General features: G+C 45.2%; 1 protein-coding gene across 1 annotated transcript in view; it reads left to right on the top strand.

Annotated features, from left to right (window-relative positions):
- Positions 1-25,963, top strand: part of LOC135385132 (tight junction protein ZO-1-like) — a 51,167-nt gene that overhangs the window by 20,769 nt on the left and 4,435 nt on the right. Inside the window, exons 17-28 of the mRNA XM_064614308.1 lie at positions 2,162-2,257; positions 3,713-3,801; positions 4,561-4,771; positions 5,494-5,591; positions 7,170-7,412; positions 10,265-10,325; positions 11,556-11,714; positions 14,741-14,851; positions 16,256-16,383; positions 17,034-17,200; positions 17,735-17,794; positions 17,873-18,277. Of these exons, the coding sequence (XP_064470378.1) occupies positions 2,162-2,257; positions 3,713-3,801; positions 4,561-4,771; positions 5,494-5,591; positions 7,170-7,412; positions 10,265-10,325; positions 11,556-11,714; positions 14,741-14,851; positions 16,256-16,383; positions 17,034-17,200; positions 17,735-17,794; positions 17,873-18,277 (1,828 nt within the window). The remainder of the gene's footprint in view (positions 1-2,161; positions 2,258-3,712; positions 3,802-4,560; positions 4,772-5,493; positions 5,592-7,169; positions 7,413-10,264; positions 10,326-11,555; positions 11,715-14,740; positions 14,852-16,255; positions 16,384-17,033; positions 17,201-17,734; positions 17,795-17,872; positions 18,278-25,963) is intronic.

Raw genomic sequence — 25,963 nt, forward strand, 5'->3', positions numbered from 1 at the left:
TTTTGTAAGGTGTAGAATATATACTCTGCAAAAAACGGACCATTCCGAGAGGAACAGCAGGTGTCGTGAGACGTGGCGAAATTTTAGGGATTTGCGAAAAGCTAGGGGCTGTAATAATTAGTGTCTGAGGTTTTCGGGTTTTACCCAGGTCTTCCCCAAATTTACCCCTTCCCCCCCCCCCCCCCAACCGAATCGCACATTTACCCGAATTTAGTGATTCGGGTAAAAAACGATTTCACCCCGAACGGGGGATCCTCTTGTTACGTGGCACAGAACGACGGCCCACGTCTACGGTAGTGAGACGGGGTGAGGAACACCAACCAAACGTGGCAACACAGCAGTCGTGAGGCGAAATGCTTGTGACGTTTCCGCAGTATCGAAACGTCGCGTGGACACCATGGCCTTGTACGCACGGCGAAGAAACGCCCGCGGATGACCACCCGAAGCGCGTGGGACGCGGACAGAGCGAGTGACGTGAGCCAGTGTTGCGTTTGCGCATAAATATCAGGTACAGTTGAACCTCTCAATAACGAACGTCGATTTAACGAAATCCTCTGTTTAACGAAAAATTTCCGTTGCACGAACGCATCCCTATAGACGCCAATGTATTTTTGCATTCGATTTAACGAAATACATTCGTTTGGTCACCTCTATTTAACGAAATCCCTGGGCTCTTCTGCGCGTGTCTTTCCCCTTCACCACGAAGAAAAAAAGGAGAAACCTTCCCTCTCTGTTGTCCTTGCGCGAGTTTTCGTTGGTTACTTCGGTTGTCACGTGCTGTAGGCACGAGCGTGCCGACATGTGCGTCTCCGCCGCCGGTAATCGTTGCGCCGACGCTGTTTCGAAACCGGCGCGAGGGTCTCTTCGCACCTGTTTTCGGACAAGAAAACACGCATTGCTGACATCTCGCGAAGTCTAATTTGCTTGTGTTGATGAAGACGACAGTACGTTGCGGTTTTGTGCCTTTTCATTACTTGTTTTTGTTGGCGCCGCTGATGCTGACGGTGGTAAAATGGGCATGATGCCGCTGCCGTTCAAGGCTTCAAGGTTCCATCGGCGCAGACGTTTACGTGACATGTACCCGTTTCTCGTTCTTTTCGGCGGTGTACGGTTGTTCTTTCCGGACGTCATGAGTGCAAGTGAATCAACCAAGAAACTTCGATACGCGATCGCGTAGGAGAAAGCAGTCGAGGTCATCCGGAGTTACGAAGGTTATGAATGCTCAGAACGATATTGTGCACAAATTACGCGTTACCTAGCGTTATGTAATGAATAAAGCTTGATATTTTGTGCCCTTTTACCTTAGTACCTGTTTTATGACAAATGACGTTTTGCGGTACGCGCTGCCCTGGTAGTGCGGCGGCCATCTTTGTTTAACTTGGCGTGTTCCATTTAACGAATATCTCGATGTAACGAAACAAAGAGCCAGCATTTACAAATTCGTTATATAGAGGTTCAACTGTAGTAGACAGATTCTGGCGTACAGACTCTGTGCGCATTAAAAAAAATTGAGATTTCTCAGGTTACACGCATGCGCGTTGTAAAAACGTTGAAAACGCATTGCGGCGCACGTGACTTCCACCAGTTCCGAGTCCGTCGCGTCCGTTCGCGATGGCTGTACCACCCCGTGGCCGAAACGACGCCCAGCGCCAACTTCGGTGGTTTTCAAAAGAAAGCAGTCTGGAGCCAAAGTAAGCAGAATTGCAGATGAATTGCCAATGAACCGCCGATGAACCGCCAAGGAACTGCCAGACGTAAAGGAACTCCGACGCTCTTTTCTCGTACTTCGACGCAGAAACGGAAACGCAAGTGTGTCTCACATTCAGATTTGTAACAGTGTCATGTTTACTTGAATTCATGTGCAGGTTTGCATTACCATCAAGATTTGAATTACCATAGACCTTTTAACACCTTCCTTGTTTCGTAGCAGACTGAGTTATTACTTACTTTGGAAGCTGTTTTCTTTTTACATTTGTGATTTCTATAACAGGCCCGATAAACCCGATTTTTACCCGTACCATATAATTTCAGAAATTTCACACCCGCATTCACCCGAATTTGATGCTGCTGTTTCCCGCCTGAATTTTTACCCCCCCGAATTCGGCAAAAAATATTTCCCGAAAACCTCGGACCCTAGTAATAATGGCGTTCCTTTTCGCAGCTGGTTTCATTCGACCGGTGGTTCTGTTTGGTCCCTTGGGTGACGTTGCTCGGGAGAAGCTCCTCAGGGACTACCCCGACAAGTATGCATCACCACGTAAGTGACACGCTTTACCTGTCAGATATTCACTCACATGTAACCCCACAAAACTCGTTTCTGACTTCAAGAAGTAGTGTCTGAATGTTTGTGCTTCGTTAATGATGTTTTGGGAATATGTCACTGCTTTTAACCAGAAGTCAGTGCCCTCCTGGTGTTAAGTGCTGCTGTAGATGAGCCCCAAGCCGCACAACGTCCTTGCCCAATATTGGACCAATATTGGCAATACCGGCCCAGTACTGGTCCGATATTGGACCAATCCCAAGCAGCACAACATCTTGGCGCAATACTGTCCCAATATTGGTTCAACCTTGGTTCAGTGTTTGAGCCGACATAGCCCAAGATGTTGTGCTGCTTGGGATATCGGGACAGTATTTGCCGATATTGGGCCAGTATGGGGCCGATATGTTGTGCTGCTTGGGGCATGTGTTATATCCCTCTCACATGGCAAGGTGTCATTCCCAACGAATGACAGTCACATTGAATGTCATTTGCTCGAGCAAGATGGCGCTACATGACGAAGGAATATGTCACTCGCTAATGATGACAATGACTATCTGTGAAAAGTTTAAAGGCGTTATCTGTTAATATTAGTGGGTATTTCTTATAAATTTATCGTCCACTTTAAATGCTCCTAAGGAAAAAGAACTATGGACATGCTTGGCTCAACTAAACTATTTGCTTCACTTTGACGATCGTGGAAGGCACAAGCCTGGGCGAGTACGTAACCGAAACCCAATCGACAGGGAAGATGGCGGCTAGTACGGCTGTATGACTTTAGGCATGGCATGATCAGCTTGGCACTGAACAAGCTAACTGGGAACAAGAGCAGTGTGAAAATTGCTGAAAGCCTACCTGCTTTAATATCTGAAATGAAGAGCAACGGAAAAAAATTATCAGACAATAACATTCCATTCAAGTTTCTTTTCACTCCTTTTAACCGGAAGTCAGTGCCCTCCTGGTGTTAAGTGCTGCTGTAGATGAGCCCCAAGCCCCAGCACAACGTCCTCGCCCAATATTCGACCAATATTGGCAATACCGGCCCAGTATTGGTCCAATATTGGACCGCTCCCCAGCAGCACAACAGCTTGGCACAATACTGTCCCAATATTGGTTCAATCTTGGTTCAGTGTTGGGCCGACATTGCCAATATTGGTCCAAATTCCATTCAAGTTTCTTTTCTTCTTGTTGCTTAAGGTTGTTGTTGTTTGCTGCTTCTCTGCCGTAGAGGTTACGCAGTTGGTGGGAGAGGTGTGAATCAGTGAATCGGTGAATCATTCTCCCCAAACTCATTTGTTGAGCGAATGCCAGTTTCATGAAATGTCAATTTGGTGTCACCACGTGGCACCGAACGAAGTAGTTCGCTGGGAATGACTCTCTATTTGGCCATGTGACGGGGTATTATTTTGTCATTAATTCATTCATCATTTATTATCTTGCATTTCCTTCCACTAGAAATGGATGGTCACCTGGATGACCTGCCAAAGAGCCAAAAATCCTCCGGAATAATTCGACTGAGTGCGATCAGGGAGATCATTGAAAAGGTGAGACATTGTACAGGCCGTTTGTCTTGCACTTTTAACGTGGTAATGTTGAACGCAGCCACTGCCAGAGGTCAATTTTCTGGTTGTTCCTTCCCTCCTGCAATGTCTACCAGACTCTTGACAGGGTCTCATTTTCTGCCTCAAGTTTCAATGATGAGAATGCGGAGTGGCTTTGTGATCTGATAAAAGGAACCCTGACGAGTTTAGTTTCTCAGCTATATGTACGAGGGTTGCTCCGAAAGTAATACCTCCTTATCTTTAAAGGTAACGTAAAACGGTAGAGGTGTAATCTCGGGAGGTTTATCTATTCCATAGTCTAAGTTTTTAGTACTCTTACATCACAATCTTTGTCACAATTGCTCTCCTCCTTTTTTTTTTTTAGAAAATTAAAATTGAAAATTACGGGCAACACTGTGCTGAAGGGGCCACAAACTGCGCGTTGCCTCTCAAGTACGGTGGGAAACTACATTGCATTCATACGACACTGTGTCTAACCAAAAAAAAAAAAGAATTCCCATTCTCTGCTAGGATCCAATATTCTATCCAATATTCTGCTAGGATCACTTTACAGTTTGGTTTCGCTGTTCATTTAGATACAAAGGGAGGGGCAGAGACAGAAGAGCAGACAAAAACAGATTTCAGTAGCAGAGGTTGACTGCTGTCGGATACAAATATGATTGCTCTGGATTTCAGTCTGACTTAAGTACCAATTAATTAACACCATTGTTGTATTGGTGTAAAACTCCTTTTGTGTGTCAGGGCAAACATGCGCTGCTGGACATCACACCGAGCGCAGTCGATCGCCTGAACTACGCCCAGTTCTACCCCGTCGTGGTGTTCATGCGTGCGGAGAGCAAGCACACGGTGAAGGAACTGCGGTCACGCGTCGCAAAGTCTGGTCACAAGAGTTCCCGAAAGCTCTACGAGCATGCCGTGAAGCTCGAACGCCTCTGGAGCCACATCTTCACCGGTAAGAAGTCATATAAGCTTCGTACTAACTACGCTAGTGCTACCCACGGGATTAGCCCTACATGTGAGAGCCTACCCAAGCAACACAACATCTGCGCCCAGTATTGGTCCAATATTGGCAATGCTGGCCCAACATTGGTCCAAGATTTGATCAATAATGGGCCTCTATTGCCAACATTGGTGCAAGATTGGACCAATAATGGGCCTCTATTGCCAAGATTGGTCCAAGATTGGACCAATAATGGGCCTCTATTGCCAACATTGGTCCAAGATTGGACCAATAATGGGCCTCTATTGCCAACATTGGTCCAAGATCGGACCAATAATGGGCCTCTATTGCCAAGATTGGTCCAAGATTGGACCAATAATGGGCCTCTATTGCCAAGATTGGTCCAAGATTTGACCAATAATGGGCCTCTATTGCCAAGATTGGTCCAAGATTGGACCAATAATGGGCCCCTATTGCCAACATTGGTCCAAGATTGGACCAATAATGGGCCTCTATTGCCAACATTGGGCCATTATTGGACCAAGATGCTGTGCTGCTTGGGTAGTCATGGGTTTTAGTACGGTGATGTGTTTGGTGTTAAATGTGCAAGTGCAGTCACTGCTCTAGTAACAAGTGTAACAAACTGTTTATACCTAAATATGCAGCTTTAGTCACAAGTACAAATGCAGTCACGTAAATGTAGTCACAGTGCACCGCTGTGCCTCCCGTTTCAGCTACGGTGACGCTGACGAGCGCAGACATGTGGTACAAGAAGCTGAGAGAAACGATAGAGAAGCAGCAGCAGGTCAGCATCTGGGTGTCCGAAACAAAGGTGCGTTTGGTCTTTCTCTAAAGTACTAGAAGATGAGAGACTGCCCATTTTCATGCTGTCACTGTTTCCGGATGCACGCAGCGAAAGCCTCAGAATATTGACCCAAAGCATGCTATGTTCAACATAGGCCATTTGTGGCACGTAGCAGGTGGTGGTGGTGGTGGTGGTGGTGGTGGTGGTGGTGGTGGTGGTAATGGTAATGAAACTGCATGCTGTAGTACGCACATGCTCAGGCGTGCAACATCGTGACTGTCGCAGGGTGGGGATCGTGCGTTCTGCAAGTGTCGTGTGCAACTAGAAATCACTGGACCATCTAGATGTCTCACATGCAGAAACTTAATTTTGGTGTAATCAGCTCTTGGAGAAATGAATAAAAGTGCCGTGGTTATAAGCTCAAGTAGATATTCCGAAGTTTCTTCAAATTAGTACTAATTAGTACCCCCAATGCAGTCATGGGTAGGTTACTAAAAAAAAGTAACTGTGTTACGGCTACTCTTTTTTAGGTGTTACTGGTTCCAGCTACAGTTAACGCATCGGAGTAACTTAGTTACTCTAAAGTTGCATTTTAGAAAGTAGAATAAGCGTAATTAGGAAAATTTTTCTTAGGGATTGTACTGTCCAAACGTAATTATACCAACATATTAGGAACAGAGGACTTCCTATGGGCCAGTGTAAGGCCATCCTGGCTGCATATAAGACGGGAAAATTCGTGGAATTCCTGCTCTGGAAAACCGGCAGGACATTTGAAGCCCCAACAATATTTCACTAGGGAACTGCCACAAGGAAAATACTGCAATACCTGAGTAACTTATTTACAGTTACATTTTAGGGTTAATTTAACCAAAAAGAGTAACTAGTTACAGTTATAAGTTACTTTTGCAGAGAAGTAACCACACTACAAACAGGACGATAGGTCTAGGTTTTTTTTTTCTTCCAAAATATGGCTGTGAAAACCTGCCCTCGTCTTTAAGCCGGTCAAAGGGCAATATTTTTTGCTCAGTTTTCTCTTCAGAAATTGGGGTAAACGTATACGCCGGACCGACCTATAAACCGGTTCATACACTACTGAACTACACACATATTTACTGTAACCAGTTACGGTTACAAGTTACTTGTAACTTACCCAAGCAGCACAACATATCGGCCCCATATTGGCCCAATATCGGCAAATACTGTCCCAATATCCCAAGCAGCAAAACATCTCGGGCCAATATTGGCCCAATATCGGCAAATACTGTCCCAATATCCCAAGCAGCACAACATCTCGGGCCAATATTGGACCAATATTGGCAATGTCGGCCCGACACTGGACCAAGATTGAACCAACATTGGGACAGTATTATGCCAATATCTTGCGCTGCTCCGGATTGGTCCAATATTGGACCACTACTGGGCCGGTATTGCCGATATTGGTCCAACATTGGGCAAAGACGTTGTGCTGCTTGGGTTAGTTACTACCCAGGTCTGCCCCAATGATTGGAGTAACACCGATGACACAGACTCGGATACAAAAAAAAAAAAAAAATGCTCCTAGCTGGAAGTTTTATTTTGCCCCACTCTGCGTTCCCACATTCCCAGCCGGACGAAGCCATCTCCGACGACTTCCTCTTCCCAATGACCTCACGACTGAGCTATGCGTCCTCTCCGGAGAGTGACCTAGACCTGGCGTCGTCTCCCGACGGGCGCAGCCTGGCCAATGACCGCCGGCTCGTACGTGCATCGAGCGATCCCAGCGTAGCCACCCAGGAGGATGGGTTTGGACAGCAACACCCACCACCACCACCCTATTCTTCTGCTGCTGGAGTACCCAGAGGGAGACAGGTCAGTAGGAGGGGGATTTCTTGGTACCCTCCATCGAGAGGTGCACGGCGCGTTGCATCCGTTTCGGTTGCAGAGCTTTGTAGCGCATGTTCATGCTGCATGAACGCAACACAGTCATAAGCTCTGCTCCAGTGCTTGCGAGACATGTTCAGTAGTGATGGCCACTGACTACTTCTACAGTGGTTTGACTATAACTACTAACTACTACTTTGCAATGGCATAGTTTAACTAGTAGTCCAATGACGTTTCAGGGGAGGTAGTTAAAACTACTTCTGTTAACTTCTGCAATGTACTTTAATTACATCTATAACTAGGGCCTGACTTTTTCGGGTTTTATTTTTGGCCAAATTCGGGGGGTAAAAATCGGGTGATATTTTTCATTTGAAAATTCGGGTGTATTCGGGTTAAATCCCGTTACGGCATATTCTGTCGTCAGGAATTCGGGTGATTTTTATTTGTTTAATAAAAATTTGTCTTAACATGGAGCTAATGTTTAGCAATCTTATCAAACTTTATTTTAATGCACACTTATGAGTGTGCCACGCGACCCGGATGTTTTCGGGTAGATTCGGGTTAAACCCGAATTTTACAGATTTCGTTCGGGGGGTAAATATCGGGCGGATACGGGTTTAACCCTAAAAAGTCAGGCCCTATCTATAACTACTTAACGTTGTCCATCGACACCAATCCCATTCTATAGTGTTCTTGGACACTTAAATGTGAATCGCAAGCAGCGATAAAAGTGCAGATTTAGTACGCGTGCACGGCACAATTGTTCTGCACCTCCGTTCTCATCAAACAAGTAGCTCGAGGTAAGAGTCAGAAGCACAAAAGCTTGCGACAAAATCGGAAGTAGTTAGCGCCTGCAGTAACCTAACTACTGTAGGAAACTACTCGAAATAGTAGTTTAACTACATGTGGTTAACTACTGGCCATCACAGATGTTCAGTACCCACAGGATTTGCTAAATCATCATTATATCTAGAGCTGTGCGAATAACAAAATTTCCATCGCGAATCGAATCCGAATAATTCCTTCAGAAGGCGAATCAAATACAAATAATTTATTCGGAAGTCGAATCAAATTTGAATGATCGGAAAAGGCCCAATTTGAATAATTTCGAATACTTCATGTTGAAATATTTTGTGGTGTTATGCTCATTCGACGATGTTCTGCTCCAAACTTGCGAGCCTTTTCATGCAGCATACCCAAGCAGCACAGTGTCTTTGTCCAATATTGGGCCAATATTGGCAATACCGGCCCAGTATTGGTCCAATACTGGCCCACTATTGGTCCAATATTGGCAATACCAGCCCAGTATTGGTCCAATATTGGGCCAATATGGGGCCGATATGTTGTGCTACTTGGGTAACATATTGTGAGAGAAGGGTTGTGTACGGTAGACTGCATTAGTGGGACGAACTGCATCGGGAATAATTAGTCAAGATGATCCATGCAGCCTGCTTTACGTGCACCTCCCCACTTCTACGTTCACAGCGTGAATTTCCTGTACTTTTTTTTTATATAGAAACTGCACATATTTCCATATCTGTTACTGAACGTAACTCTGAAAGTTGGGAGTACATTTGCTGGAACACGCAGTGTCCAGAGTTACAGTGTTGACCATGAGGTCACAGAAGTTGTATACTTTAGGGACAGAATACCTGTAAGCGGTGTAAAGCGGGCTTCGCCTAACACTCGAGTGTAACGATGTGAAGCCGACTAGCAGAGCGGAGCAAGAAAAAAGAAAAGAAAATGGCGGTGACGTGAAGTGGGTTTCACCTAACTCTTAGATGCAACGAGGCGAAGCCCGCTTGCAGAATGGCGATAGTGATACCTCACTTCAGTGCTATTAGAAAAATATTCGAAAATTTCCAATATACTGAAAATAGGTTGCGAATACTATCAGATATTTGAAATTTTGAATATTCGCACGGCTCTGATTATATCTGCTCAGTGCTCACCAGATACTTTAGGACAGTTACACTATACATGAGCTCTAACGATAGGGCTGTATCTGATGAACTATCAACTCTACCGCCTTTGAGAGACTCGATCGATTATACTTAGGGTCTGACTTTTTCGGGTTTTATTTTTGTCCAAACTCGGGGGGGTAAATATCGGGTGATATTTTTCATTCGAAAATTCGGGTGTATTCGGGTTAAATCCCGTTACGGCATATTCTGTCGTCAGGAATTCGGGTGTATTCGGGTGATTTTTTTTTGTTTTTTAATAAAAATTTGTCTTAACATGGAACTAATGTTTAGCAATGTTATCAAACTTTATTTTAATGCACGCTTATGAGTGTGCCACGCGACCCGGATGTTTTCGGGTAGATTCGGGTTAAACCCAAATTTTACAGATTTCATTCGGGGGGTAAATATCGGGCGGATACGGGTTTAACCCTAAAAAGTCAGGTGGAGTTCAATATGCTTGTGCAATGGAGATGGGTTTTTACTGGGTTGAACTCCCAAAACACAAGGCCCCATGTATACGTGCGCTTCAACAGGCGAGCTGAATAGAGAACCATCAGTTTGATCCTAATATTAGAGCTGTTGTCATTTTGAGGATAAACAGGCTCGACCGTGCCTACTTTGTACCTTCACCGTATCTTGTGCTGGCCTTGCCTCCAACCATGTATATTTATTCACTCCACACTTGCAGTACATGAGCACTACACTTGACATTTCTGCACATAACTCCTCACCCCCGCACATATTTTTCAACTTGGTCTCGGGCTTCGACCGTGGGTACACCAATATCTTTCTACTTCATTTTCCTCTTTGTTTTTGCACATAAACAGGGTAATGTAAGATAAGTGGTACAAGCAAATATGGTCTCCTTTATTTCAGGACCCAATTTCACATTCCCAGATGAACAACCAGGAATATGCCAGCAACAAAAGAAACACACGTGAGTCATGTGATGTCAGAACTCTGGCATGCTCCGCTTTTTTTTTTTTTTTTTTTCTGCCGTGGTTCTTTCGAGGTACTGTAAAGCGGTGGAGGTGTGCAATCGGGGGCGGATTTAAGGGGGGGGGGGGTCCGGATGTTCTGACCCCCGCTCAATTCTAGACTTGAACATAGGGTTCAACGAACCAATCCCAGCATGCACCTGACACTTGTCCATAGAGGACCCCCCCTCCCCCCCCTCGGAAAAATCCTAGATCCGCCCCTGGGTGCAATCTCAGGAAATTTGATAATATTTTTTGATTGATGTATTTTTTGATTTGATTATTTGATTTTATAATATTCGATAGCCCGAGCGTTGAGTGCTCTTATATCACAAAATTTTCGTCACAATTGTGCTCGTAGTTTTTTTTTAGAAGATAAAATTTATAAGGGAACACTGTGCAGGCAAAACTACATCGCATGCGAAAAAAACACCGAGTCTAAGCCAGAAGAAGTCGGCTACGTAGTCGTTACGAGCAGAGCACTTTTTTTTCTCTGAATACTTTTCGCTGAAGCTCCCCGTCCGTAAAACAGAGGTCCCGTAAACGCGCAAATTAAAATTGAAAAGTTACGATTTAACTAGCGAGTTGGGAACGTAGACCACTGTTGCTCGACAAATTGGAAATTATTTTCTACCAGGTGTCGCCCCCGACATGTTTTACTGCAATTTTACTTGCAGATTTTTAAACACAATTTAGCGTTCCCTGTCAGACTTGTAACTAGGGCCTGACTTTTTAGGGTTAAACCCGTATCCGCCCGATATTTACCCCCCGAACGAAATCTGTAAAATTCGGGTTTAACCCGAATCTACCCGAAAACATCCGGGTCGCGTGGCACACTCATAAGCGTGCATTAAAATAAAGTTTGATAACATTGCTAAACAATAATTCCACGTTAAGACAAATTTTTATTAAACAAAAAAAAATCACCCGAATACACCCGAATTCCTGACGACAGAATATGCCGTAACGGGATTTAACCCGAATACACCCGAATTTTCAGATGAAAAATATCACCCGATATTTACCCCCCGAATTTGGCCAAAAATAAAACCCAAAAAAGTCAGGCCCTACTTGTAACTTATGCTGGATTTACAAGCAACAAGCTGTTAAACTACACTGCCAACCTAACCCGTCTGTCTGCTGCTTTATGGTACTTTAAGTTCACTCTCTGCTTCTGTCCCACTGCCCAGTGACATCCGAACAGAGGTACCAGGCGACGTACCCAGGAGCTGAACCCGGCAGTCCGAGGGACCAGCAGTATTACAACAACATGAACGGCCACATTGGAACCGACACTTACGGCACCGCCGATCAGTATGGCACGAGTCGTATCAACACAGACTCTCAGGGTAAACATCAACGCACTTCTGAATTGACATAACAAGCAGTCACTGTGTGGACTTTTGTTAGTACTTACCGTATTGTCTCGAATGTAAGACGACCTCGAATATAAGAAAGACCACCCTCGAGTTTAAGGTACACGAATTTGGAAAAAAAAGTAAACAGGGATTGGGAGGCAGAGTAGCAGTGTTGGAATCAGTGTACAATACAATTTATTTATTTATCCTCACTTTCTACACTACTGTGCTCTTTGTTGCTAACTACGCACAGCTCATTGTCCTCCGTTCCGTCCAAAAAGTTAGACAACCCAAGCAGCACAACATCCTGGCCCAACATTGGTCCAATATTGGACCAATACTTGCAATACCGGGCCAATATTGGACCAATATTTGCAATACCGGGCCAATATTGGACCAATACTTGCAATACCGGGCCAATATTGGACCAATACTTGCAATACCGGGCCAATATTGGACCAATATCGGCCCTCTATATGACTGTATGACTCTCAGGGTAAACATAAACTCAGTTCAAAGAGCCCCATCTCAATTAAGGTGTTACATAATTCTTTAAAGCTGAATTGACATAACAAGCAGTCACTGTGTGAACTTTTGTTAGTACTTATTTATCTGACTGGCAGAAAGTTTTCACGCACACACCTCAATTACTTGGTGTTGTTGCGTGGCGCCGTCATGGATGACCATATCATGTACGAATTGAGCAAGACCAATATGGTGAAACACTAAATATCAAGAGGAAAAAAAAAAGAGACTATCAATGCAGCTTGTATTGATAGCGTATTATATTTAAACCGGGTCTGTGCGAATATCCGACATTTCAAACACGAATCGAATATTTTGAGTACGATTCGACGATTTTATATTAGTGGCTTTCGATCTGGATACTCTTTGAACTTTTTGGTACTTTTTGGTACTTTTTGGTACTTTTTGAACAGCATTAACATACAGACGAGCTATGGTACGTTTTTTGATGTGGCATTATTATGTGTGGAGCCTGAAGTTTTTGGGAAATATCTTTCCCCGGATTCAGGGGGTAAAAATCGGGGAAATTAACATGCGCTTTAAATTTATGCGAATTCGGGTTGAAAAACTTCCGGCATGCTAAATACAGGGAGAAATCGGGGCTCTATTACTCGAGCAAACCGTACTGGTTCGGTACAAACGGTGATGTAATTGTGTTTGCTGCCAAACAAGCTAGCGTCCATTCCTACAGACTTTTCAGAGAGGGCAATTTGAAGGGGTAAAAATCGGGGGTTTCACCCTAAAGAGGCAGCCTTCAAATCGGGGTGCAAATTCAGGGAAGAAACGGACGGGTTAAACCCTAAAGCTTCAGGCTCTAATTATGTGATACAGTAGAATCTCGATGATACGAATCTCACGGGGTCGCGGAAAAAATTCGTATCAAACGAATTAAACCAAAATAAAAATTGAGGCAAGAAAATAGACAGTGGCCGTTCATTTTCCGTTACTGTCAATGAAAGAGGTCGGTGGTGGTGGTGGTGGTGATGGTGAAAGGGCTTGCCGTTGTCGGCCTCACGTATGTGGGCAACGTCACGACTGACGCCCTGGGGAAATGTGCGTCCTGGGCCGACTTCTAGGGGAACTGTGCCGACATATGTCTGAGAGGTCGGTTGTAATGCTTTTGTGTCTCCGTTTTTGGCCAATGCTGCCCAAATACGCGAGATGATTCAAACGACGTAGCACGTGATTTTCACCCGCGAGTCGCGCGGCAGTGGTCTAAGGTGAGCTTCTCCTAAAGCACGCAGGCGTTAGGTGAAGCCGACTTGCGGAATGGTGACGCGTAATGTTGCCACAAGTTGTCCTGATATGTTCCCTCCACGTGTTTTGGGGTTCTGGTCGCTGTTTTCCGCCAGAGCGATGTCACGCAGCTTCGCGGTTTATTGTTGCGAGGTGGGTAAAAAGGTCAAAACAGAGATAAGGTGATAAGGTGCCGGGCCGTTCAATCCCTTTGATCTTATCTCCACCACCACCACCAAAAGGAAAGACATTGCTTGCATTGCGCAACATGATGTAAGGAAATACGTGGTGAGGATCGCCCTCCCTTTTCAAAAGACGCAGCAGCATGACTCGCGCGCAATCGCGTCACGGGGAACGACCTCTGTCGCGTCCTCGGCTCATTCGTATCATCCGTAAAGGCAAGATACTGTAGAAGTGTTTTTTTTTCGCGCTGAATTATTTTTCGCGTTTTTCGCGCACACCTCCAAAGTCGCGAATTTAAGTTCCCGCAAATAACTCTGGTCATATGAGGGCGAAAAGCGTTTGGCGTTCGACGCTATACCGTGACTACCTGACCCCTCTATTCCATGCAGCGTAAGGCAGTTTAAGCAAGCGCAGAAGATTGTCTTATCCCATCAGGCAAGGTGCAAAGAAAAGAAAATTCATCATGCTTTTGTTACTCCTATAACCGCTTTGCACTATACATACAATATACCACTATACCACGAAGCCGGAACATGCCTTTCCCCGCATTATCAAAACCAGATCTTATGATAGTACCACATCTCAACCGAACTGTTCAGTGCCGAAAGTGATAATTAATAAGAACTGCTAAAATGAACTGGCTGACCTGCACACGACCAGTACTATGGCCTCCTACAGGGCCTTTCCTCCCATCGCTGTCAGGAGAAGAAAGGAAGAGACCTAGAATGCCGCAATACACGTGAACAACGGATGTGTTAGTACGTGCCAAAATATGCCCGAGTATTGACGGCGGCACGATATGCAAGAGCAAAGCACTCCCGGAAACCTGTGTCGCGAATTTAAGTTCTCGCGAATGAATCCTCAAAGCAGGTCTGATCGAAAACGCGAAAATATTTTCCACGCGGAAAAAAACACTTCTACAGTAACGCGTTCGTATCATCCGAACTCTAATACATGGGAAGAATAGGCATTCCGGTTGGGACCGGAAAAGAATTCGTATCATCCCGAAATTCGTATCATCCGCGATCGTATCATCGAGATTCTGCTGTATTAATCCGCTGCGGACTTTGTAGATTTGTACGGAACCAAGACACGTGACCCGGAGCCGCCACCTCAGGTGGACCGGGGGAGTAAACCTCCTCGCTTTGCCCGCAGTGCGCAGGAGAGGCTCTTCGGTTCTCCAGGTAAGGAGAGGTGCCTTTTTTCACAGTACAGTATATACTTAGGGCCTGACTTTCTCGGGGGGGGGGGATAAATATTGGGTGATATTTTTCATTTGAAAATTCGGGTGTATTCAGGTTAAATCCCGTTACGGCATATTCTGTCGTCAGGAATTCGGGTGTATTCAGGTGATTTTTTGTTTTGTTTAATAAAAATTTGTCTTAACATGGAACTGATGTTTAGCGATGTTATCAAACTTTATTTTAATGCACGCTTTATGAGTGTGCCACGCGACCCGGATGTTTTCGGGTAGATTCGGGTTAAACCCGAATTTTACAGATTTCGTTCGGGGGGTAAATATCGGGCGGATACGGGTTTAACCCTAAAAAGTCAGGCCCTAAGTATACTTCATTGAGCTTTTCTTCTCCTTATCAACGTTTAGGGGGGTAACAAAGATTTCGGCAACGAAACGAATTTTCTCGTAGATAAGATTCAATTTAAAAACGTTTGTGCAGTGCCATCCCGTTAATTCAAACTAAAAAAAAAAAGGGGGGATTTTGTTTGAATAAGGTGGAGTTTGAACTAGAGGCAGCTAGTACTACAGTACTCTGAATGAGGGCTTGATGTGTCGGCAGCGCGTACTTAATAGATAAGAGGAGAAACAAAAACACCCAATCCGAAGGCACAACGATCTCCTGATTTCTCCCCGAATTACAGATTTAAAAATAGCGCCCGATTTTTATCCCCCGAATCTGAGAAAGGCAGTTTACCCGTAAAAGTCACTCCCGAAGTACACCTCGTATTTATTGTCCGTTCGATATTTTGACATTCGGATGGTTCGGACATTTTCGGGAATTCCACGCGATCCGAATTTAACTAGGTTTTACTATAATAAAACGTGTTCCGATAACGTATAGCCGTTCTGGTCTGCAGAACACATAGACTTGGCCCACATAGCGTGATGTACACCGCAAGAGAGTATATATTTCCGTCTCTTTCGTTGTGAAAATTGCTCCTTCACGCCGTTTAACATTCCGCTGCAAATCTGCATGATGCAAAAAACGTGCGTCAATCCGGCAATAGCTCGGCGTGAAGCGGCTGAAATCTTCAAGTGAAAGTTTAGCAAGCGCCATCCTATGGCGGCGACATGTGGCACCTCAATACAGTGATGCCGATGAACCCACTGGTGCACTATAGTTAGAGCCTGAAGCTTTACGGTTTTACCCGATGCTTCCCCGAGTTGAAGGTTGCATCTTTGAGGTGAAAACCCGATCTTTACCGGGCAAATTGCCCTCACTGGCAGGTCTGTAAGAATGCACTAACTTACCTGTCTTACAGCACCCCTAGTTCTGGCATGTCCAACGACATTGTTTTAAGTATCACCGCGCTTGCAACGATACTACATCAGCATGTTGCATTCCACTTAGGGCGAGGAGGTGGAGAGCCTCCTCCGCCGGCTGTGCCAGTGCCACCTGCTGGGATGAGCCCAGACTACATCAACACACCCGCTCCCGCCAAGTCGGCATCCCTGGACAGGCCAAACGGCAGAGCAGTTGTAAGTTAGCTTTTCAGTCGAAACTTGTTGGTACCATTCCATGCCATACCATACCATGTTGTGGTAAGTCGTTTCATAGCTCTGTCGGTAGACTAGGCAGTATGCTTAACTTACAAGTAACTTGTAACTGTAACTAGTTGGTTTAAGTAGTTACAGTAACGACAGGGTCATTCTAGCAAACGTTACACATTTCGATCGCACCGTAAAAATAGAAGACGGGGGGGTTTAGCCTGCCCCGAACTTTGAAGACTGGTAGCCATTTGTCTCAAGTTTTATTGTAATTTTTTATAGGGACCATGGTCATGTAGAAAGAAAATTAAAAATCAAGCAAAAACTCGCCTCATGCGCTCGGCTTTCTCTTTCCTAATACTTCACAGATCAACGGCCAATCTCCATGGTTTCTGGTGGTCCATCAAATTTTCTGATGGTCCATCAGAAAATCTCCACGGTTCCTGGTGGTCCATCAAATTCTCTGATGGTCCATCAGAAAATCTCCACGGTTTCTGGTGGTCCATCAAATTTTCTGATGGTCCATCAGAAAATCTCCACGGTTCCTGGTGGTCCATCAAATTTTCTGATGGTCCATCAGAAAAAATTTCAATATCGGGAAGCTTACATCGTAAACCTCGTGATGTCTTTTTCTGGAGCAGAACGCCTACGACAGTTCGTCCTACAGCAGCGACTCCTACAGCAGGTACGCAGGAGGCGGAACGCCGCACGACCCATACCGCTACACCCGCAGCACGGTGCAGCCGTCGCATGGAAGACCCCCTGGTCCGCCTGAGCGTGGCCAGCATGTGCCACAGTCTCCCACAAGGTTAGCGTTCCTTCTCACGCACATTACCGTAATTTCATACGTATTGGTGCGATTTTTTTTTTTTCACACAGCGCTCAGAAACGGCGTAAAATATCGTCAAAACGGAAGTACTGGCGCGTTCTCCTTGTTTTGCCCTCGCCAGTGACACACTTTGTAGAGTTCTAGGACGATCCGTTGATTTGTATTCAGCCCGAATTCGCAAATATTTTAGTGCGCGACACTGTATCGAGATGGCAGCACATGTTCGAGACGCTCCGAACTTTAATTTCTTAAAAATCGAAGGCTCAACCTTGTCGTCTAAAAAATACGTCGCTGAATAGAGCAAAGCTGAGAGAACACGCCAGTACAAATCTTACGATGATAGTTTTTAAGAGCGTTCACGTGTCTTGTGCGAATGAAAATCGCCCGTAGCTTCCTGAAAATAGTGATTCCCCCTTAAGGGATGCCTGTCATACATCGGTGCGTGTTACACACTGGAAAACATGTTACAACGTTGACTGCGCCTGCTACATGAGCTTATCCCCACCCTTGCAGGCCAACCTCCGATCGCCAGCCACCCCTGTCTCCGCCCAAGCCCGCCGGCTATCCGCAGAGGTATTCCATCCTTCAAAAACCCCCCCAGAAAACCCCCTTCGTAACCACTCTCCTCCCCCTCCTCTTACACCCAAGCAGGTTATCGGACGGGCGCCCAGTTCCTCCTCCCAAACCGGCCCACTATCGACCGCGCCCTTGGGCGGGCGACGAACCGGGCCCGCCTCCGCGCCCGGCTCCCGAGCCCGGCCCCCCGCCGTACAGCCGCGCCAGCCTCGACGCCAACGGGTACTACGGGGCCAACGGCATGCCGCCGGAGTACCGGCGCAGCCGGGCGTCGCACGACGCGGCGGACGCCTACGCGCGCGCCAACGGGGGACCCTACCTGAACGTGCCTTATCCGCCGCAGCGGCCCCCTCCTCCGCCGTCGAGCCTGCTGGACCTGTCGAACCGCGAGAACCGCGGCAGTGCTTTCGAACTGTACCGCAAACCCGACCAGCGAATGGGAAGCCACATCGGACTAGGGGGTCCGCCGGAATACGCAAAGTAAGTGAAGTGGTCCAGGAAAGCTGTTCGAAGTTCTTTTAGAAGTCTTATTTAAAGGAACAGCTCGCCGAGGTTTTTATGTAACTGGATCCTGCGATCCGGTACACGTCCGGTACACATTTGACATTGACAGTTTTTTTAGTGGACAAAGTTTCTCGCGTTTTTAGGATGTTTGCCTCTCATCAAGTTAGCATTAACGCATGTTGTAAACATACAGTCATAAAGACAAGCTGCGGGGACATCATACCGACAGCGTTAGTGCGGATTTCTACACCCTGCAGAGAGACATTTTTTTCCGGTGTAACGCTCACTCAGACATTAATCATGTGGGTCTGCATAGATTAGATAACATCAGCACATCCTGTAAAGTGTGAATTGCTTTCGATTTATATATATATACTGCAGTTTGTTCCAGTGTCTTGTAAAAATATCAGTTTATATTTGGTTTGAACCTGATGGGGAATCATTCTGTTCCATTATAGCTTATTTTGTCATTGTAAATAATTCTAGTTTTTATAGCGGTTATAAGCGGTCGGCCACTCGAGAGAGCGGCCGAGGAAGCCGACAGTATCCAGTGACGTTCTTATCGTGATTATCAGATGTTCACCACACAGGTGCTACCTTCGATAGATTGTCTCGTGAAATGGTGTAGCAGTCACATCTAAGAGACCCCCATTGTTGCTGCTTTTTATAATTGTCATTATAATGGAGAGAACCATACAAGTTCCGAATGTCTCCTTCAAGTACACTCTTAAAAATGAACTTCACCGCATAGCACGCTCCTAGCCAACCATTATCTTGAATGATATCGTTATCTGCCCTGATTTATTGAAAACACGGGGCGTACGCCTTTTCTGTGACAATTATGAACAGCATAAGTGTCACAGAAATGGTGTACGCCCCCCGTTTTCAACAAATCAGGGCAGATAACGATATCATTCGAAATAATGGTTGGCTAGGAGCGTGCTATGAGGTGAAGTTCATTTTTAAGAGTGTAGTTGACTGTGTATGTCAGGCATGGCAGAAGGGCAGTGGAATTTTTTGTTCTTGTAGAGATTTTAGGTGTCTTTGACTTGGTTGCACTCACTGCACTTGTTCTAGAAAGCGCCATTTGCGCGCAGTGCCGGTTCAGACAGTTCGAGTGCGACCTTGACGTTGCCGCTCCGCGATCACTTCCACAACGGCTGAGCAAGTACAGAGGCCTTATTGTCCTCACTCAGCTCCGCCGTCCTGCTGCTAGCACTGTTGTTTTTTGTTTTCAAGTGCTCGTGTTCTGCTGCAAAAATTTTGCAAATGACCGTGCTCTCCTTTTCTGTTGGTGGTTAGTTGTATATGCCGGTTAGTTCCGGTATGCTCCGGAAATGCCGGTATGCTCTAGTTACTAGAGCCCCTAGTTTTCCGCAATTCTGCAAAATTTCGCGGAATTGGCCACGTTCGCAGAACCCGCTGCTCCCCTCAGAATCCCACGTTTCTTGCGGAATATCCGACGTATACGTGTTACAGAATTGTAAAGACTGATTGATTGATTTCAACCTGTGACGCTTCGTGCGTTATGCCCGACCAGTCGCAGTGACAGCAGTGCCTGATGTGGCTGACACTGCTGGCGCTTACGTAGCTGAACACGCTGCGACGAAAGGAAATTTGACGATCAACAAGGAACATCCGGAGAGAAATTGTCAAAGCTGAGTCAGATTTTCTTTGCGCACTGAGAATCCTGCAGATTTGTAAATTCCACCTCGTTGAAATGTTAATTTTGCACTGCAGAAAAGCTAGGGGCTTTACGTAAAACGCAGTCGTGAACCCGCGTGGGACTCCTGCTGTACTTCCTATCCAACAAGTGCACGCCGGCCATTAACTTGCCCAGAACTATATGTGCACCCCTTTTACGAAAATGTATACAAAAGTGCTGCACTGTTTCACCTGGTGCAGAGAGTGCAGCCAAATGAAGGAGAGTTTTTTGTGTTTGTGTATGCATGTGAAATGGCCCTTTTGTGCTCTGTACAGCAAGTAATATGTCCACACACATACTGTGTGCATGTGAGAGTGACCTGTTGAGTCCACAAAATTCCTGCATCACTGTGGTTCCTGCATATTTCTACATGCAACAGCAAATGTGCGTCATTTGCACAAAATCTTAGGCCAATATTTGACCAATATTGGCAATGTCGGCCCATTATTGGACCAGTATTGGGCCAGTATTGGTCCAACATTGGACCAATATGTTGTGCTGCTTGGGACGCAGCTAAGGGCCTCAAATTTGGCATTGTAAGGCAAATGCTAGATGCAGATTACTTCTGGATGTGCCACTCTAGGCCAATAGAGGGAACCAGACACAGCACTGCAGACAATATTTAAAGATGCAGTTTTCTCTGAAGTTACGCAAGTACGAGCAAAAATGTGCGGATCCTCGAATAAAGCATATTTTGTTCGGTCGATCAGAATGGTAGAGAATAGTTAGAATAGGCGATTAGGGTGTATGTATATTTCCGTAAAATCCAGCGCAGTCTAAGATCAGTCTAAAAAAAAAGTAAATTGTTATTTTTCCTGTAAAATTTATCGTTTTCAAATCTAAATTTAATTCGAGAACGTAATGCACCTTTTATCCTGTAAAATGAAGTCATATCTAAAGAATATGGCTGTCTATTTATTCTGTGAAGTCAACTAAAAATTCACATCCGGCTCTGTCCACTCAAAATCCAAATCGAATGAGACATCTATCTGGTATATAGGGTTGCCAGAAAATTTAATGAGACAGAAAATACACTTCTGAGCTACCAAACAAAAAAAAGAAACCAGAAAATTCAACTGATTTGAAATTTCATTTCTCAGATTCGTTGCTAGGTGACAGACTGAATGTCTGAATGAATGAACTTTAGAGGCATCTCAGCAAGCCTCTTGTAATTGTTGCCCATGCCTAAAAACACCTGCCATTGCGATCTTGCCATTCCCATGCCCAGTTCTGTTTCCGCTCCCATACCCAGGTTTGTCCCTGCTGACAGGAACAGGGCGGGGGACGTCTTCACCCTCACATGCACATTTGGCATGTTCTCACAGAATCGTGCAGACAATTTTTTTACCAATTGCTGATCGTGAAGATTAGCGAAGTGTGTTTGTGTGTGCCAGCTCGCCACCAACATTCATGTGCAGAGACCCACACGCAAATGTGTGTTTTTACATAGATTTTATGCCAGTATATATACTGTACAATGTGCTGATGTACATGCTATACTCACTGTTTGTACATTTGCAGGACTCTTTTACACAACTTTTCTTTTTTATTGGGTCGAATATTTATTTTCAAATTGACTGAATGGGTACAATAAAAGCTTTCAACCAGAACAGAAGTCATTTGAATCCTGTGTTATGTGCTTCATTCTCTGTGTGTAGCATACATGCAATGTCTATGTGCATATCGTTTGTTGGTGGTGGGTTGCCACTGTGCACTAACTTCTAACTGCAATGTCATTGGCTGGAACAGTGTGCTCTGACCTGTATATATGTAACATGGCTAACAAACACTGACTCTGAATCTGATGCATGGTGCTAAATGTTTTGCTTGAATGATAGTTATTTGGGCACATGTACCTGAATGCTAACTGGAGCATGAACTGAACACTGGTGGGGGACTGACTCGCTATCTTGTTAACATCTTAAACGGGTTGGGAAACCATTTCCAAACTTTTGAAGGAATAACATCGTAAACATTAATTTGTGTGTACTAAATATCAAAACGCTACGTTTCTGTGTTACAAAGTTATTGCGCTCCAAAGTCGCCATCAACTCTTCGCCTCCTTGCCCGTTTTTGGAGTGACACTTTCCCAAGCAGCACAACACCTTGGCCCAATATTGGCAATCTCGGCCCAATATTGGACAAAGATTGGGCCAATGTTGGGCCAGTATTGCCAATATTGGCAATCTCGGCCCAATATTGGACAAAGATTGGACCAGTATTGCCAATAGTGGGCCGAGATTGCCAATATTGGGCCAAGATGTTCTGCTGCTTGGGTTATCACGGAGAAAAGAAGTGCATACTTTTCCGTTTCCATGACGATGTAGGCGGTTGTAAAGAGGGAGCCTGCTGCTGGTGAACGGCCTTCGGTACGGTGACCATCGGGTACTTCGGGCAAGCATGCACAGGTAGAGCGTCACTTCCAGTGTGTCTGCCGACGCCTCTGGGTGCAGTTCGGTGCCACCGTCGGCTGTGGCTCGAAAAAATTGCAGTTTTCAAAAACCCAGCAGTTAGAAAAACATTCAAATGAACTACGTGTGACTTTACATGTCGAATCCGTGGGCTACAACACGTGAAATGGAGTCACGCATTTAGTTGGTTGCATGTGGTTTCTCAGCCCCTTTAACCTGTCAGTGTTAAACTGTAAAAATGTTCACCAAAGCATACTGCCTCGTTTGCAAAGTTCTACATTTTCCTATATGATTGTGCCTGAACACCTGTAGTGACTAAATCTAAACTGTTGTATCATACTGAAGTGGAATAACACCCGAACGTTCAAGGTAGGACAGAATAGCTAAAACCAGCGCTAAAAACACTAAGAACAAAACAGGACGGACGGACGGACGCACTGCACTTTCAACCTGTCCTGTTTTGTTCCTAGTGTTTTTGGCACTGGTTTTAGCTATTTAATCATGTGTGACCAACAGGCCCAAATTGGTATTTTGTTCAGGTAGGACAGCATTCTTTCGCGCGTGGGCATTAATACTTTACTGCAGGGCAGTGGCTTGCTCCTGTTATTTACTGGATACAATACAGACAATTATTTTAATATCAGTGCTCCAATTCTATTTCTGGTACCTACGTACGCCACTAGGTGTCTCCGATTGGGCTGCACTTTGTGACATAGTGCAAACTGTGCAAGTTCCTCTACTCAGTTCAGCCAGAGGTGCAGCCCTTGCACTACACTCGGTCATTTGATTGGAAAAGGTGTCGCAAGAGTGCAGCACTAGTTCACGAAAATGCTGCACCTTCTCCAGCATAGGCGGAGAGTTTTCAATCTGCCGGAGGGGGCCGGGGCACAACGTCCCCCCCCCCCCCCACACACACGAGGCAAATTTTTACAGGATTTTCATGATCACTTGCATGAAACACGCGATTCTTAGGATTTCCCTTGAAACTTTCATCTCGAGTGTGAGTTGGGTAGACTTCCCAGAGGGGGCCTGGAGCCCCCTGGAAAAGTTCCGGGGGGGCTCATGCCCCCATGTAGATTTGGAGAGCTGATAGAGCCTATGCCGATTTTGAAAATGGCTCGCCGCTCCATCTGACACGTAAATCATTAGCTGCAAGAGGAACATTCTCGTCAAGGCATTCTTCAATAGCTATGGAAGCTAACAGTGACTGTGCTGAATCGTGACAGAAGTCTTCGCTCACCACACCAAAACTGTGCGTTTCCGTGCCAGCTGTTACCACACATGTGAATATGGAAATCTGTGGCACGCCGCAGTGGCACGCTTGTAGTTCGCTAGGCATGGCTACTGTCCAGTTTTGAGCAAAATCGAAGTGCATTAGGTGCGTCTCCCGTATGGCTCTGCTCTGAACGTATCTAATGTAACTATGACAAATGCGAGAACCCGCCCACTTCCCTAGCCCTGAGAAGAAATGTACTGCTGCAAGTTCACCACAGCACACGCATTTCGTGCTAAAAGCCCTCTGCATAACTTAAAAATATCGTAAAATGAAGTAAAGCAAGCTTCGCAGGAACTTGCGGGAACCCTGGAAAAAACCAATTCCTAACTCGACATTTATTTGTGCAGTATTGGTATCACCGTGTACGGAGCTTGCAAGAGTGAGGTTTTACCTTCGCTGACCATTAAGTTTGACCTAGCCTTCGAAATACGGCTTTACGGCAACGTAGGATTTCATTATGATGCTCTGTTGGAAATCGCTAACTCCCAGAAGTGAATTATTTCTTCACCAGGACGTCAAAAGTTTGCCTACGAATAGCTCAGGTAAGGCTAAGGCCAGACAACCTTGCTCAAACAAAGGGAGCATCGACACGAGGCCCACCATCCCGCGGTACAGGCAGCCGGGCTCCGACACGTACGCACGCAGACTAGCGCCGCGTTTTAACGCGCCAATTGCCAGTGTACGCCTTTTGAAGCATAATTTTTTAACGTAAGATGGAAGGTCTAACATCGGGCCATGTCCTGGCAAAATATAAAGGAAATAAAAAGGGGCCTTTTCGAGAAACGGACACTCAAAATCCTTGTTTTTTCGAAGTATACCTTGACATTTGCCTGTCTCAGCAGATACCTGTAGGGGGTACACGCACGATATATATACCAGATGAAAGAGCATCAAAAGCTGAGTGAAGTGATACCAAATAGGGTAGTGAAGAATATCTACAGTCAGAGAAATCACGCGTCGAAATTGGACCAAAACCGCACGAGAGAGCATGTTCGCCATTTTTTATATCACAGAGCGTTGCTCCTGCGCGCCAAAATTTGCGCTCGGACTGCTGGCCTGTAGGCATACTACAGCATAAAAAGAATTGACTGCAGTATCTTTTAAGACTCGGGAGATATACGCGTGCAAACACGGCAAAACTGAAACACTCGAATTCAGGGCCGGATTTTCTGGATTTTTTTGCGTGAAAAATATTTTGTATAAATTATTCATTTTACCACTGTTGGTCATCACGTACGATGAGCTTCTAAATATAAAAAAATAATAAAAATCCAAGAGCTCGATGGGACCTCCCTGCCTGAATTGACGTGAAACCGGCCTAAAGCAACAATCAAAAGCAAAATCAGGTTACTTTTGAACTTGTAATGTAACAGTTCCTGCCTGAACTCTTTCAGTCCAGAGCAATGTAAACAAACAAACAAAAAGGAAAACTCCTGTCGGCCAGAGACGCTGTCGGCGGACACTTTCAACAACAATTTGAAAAAAAAAAATAAATAAAAAATAAATAAAAAACAAACAAACATGGTTCATGCATTCGAAAGATTCGATTTGACGTTTCGGGCCCTGCCTGGGATTCGTGGGTTCGAGGACTTGTGGATTCACGGATTTGGCTGGCACATCCCCACTCGGAACCATAAATAAAAATGCTCATTTTTACAGTTGGGAGGCTGGGTTAAAGAAAGAAAGAAAGTCGGAGAGTGAGGAAGCCCGTGCAACAGAAGCTTTAGGTCCGGGCTATTGTTCAATGTTTATTACTTCAAGAGGATCTTTGACGTATTGTGAGCTTGACTGTGCTAAGGCAGTTTTTCAAAAACATTGTACTGCATGAATGTACGTGCAATAACTATCAACTGCTCCGGCCCCAAACTAGAATACTGCGATTTATTATTATCTATTTATTTGTACTGCGGGGCCAAACTTTGGCCCAAGCAGGAGAGGCAATACAAGCAGTACGAGTGATGTCCACATGTACGGGGCTGCGAGAAAACGGCAAAAAAAAACGAAAATAAAGAAAAGAGAATGCCCGGTAAACCAAATCGCAACAAAAAATGTTCCAGCTCTTTCACAAAATTGTCAGAATGAAACAGACTATTAGCTGTGCGGTTCCAATCTGACGGGGGGGGGGGGGGGGGAATTGTACTGAATCCATTTAACTATTACCAAATTAAATTGTAACAAAGTAACAGCCTGTGTAGTTTTCTCTGTCCCCAACAACACCGAATATCCTCAGGATGTGCGAATAACGTCCTGAGGAACTCGTACGTCCGACG

This window comes from Ornithodoros turicata, chromosome 2, assembly GCF_037126465.1.
Source record: "Ornithodoros turicata isolate Travis chromosome 2, ASM3712646v1, whole genome shotgun sequence".
NCBI lineage: Eukaryota > Metazoa > Arthropoda > Arachnida > Ixodida > Argasidae > Ornithodoros > Ornithodoros turicata.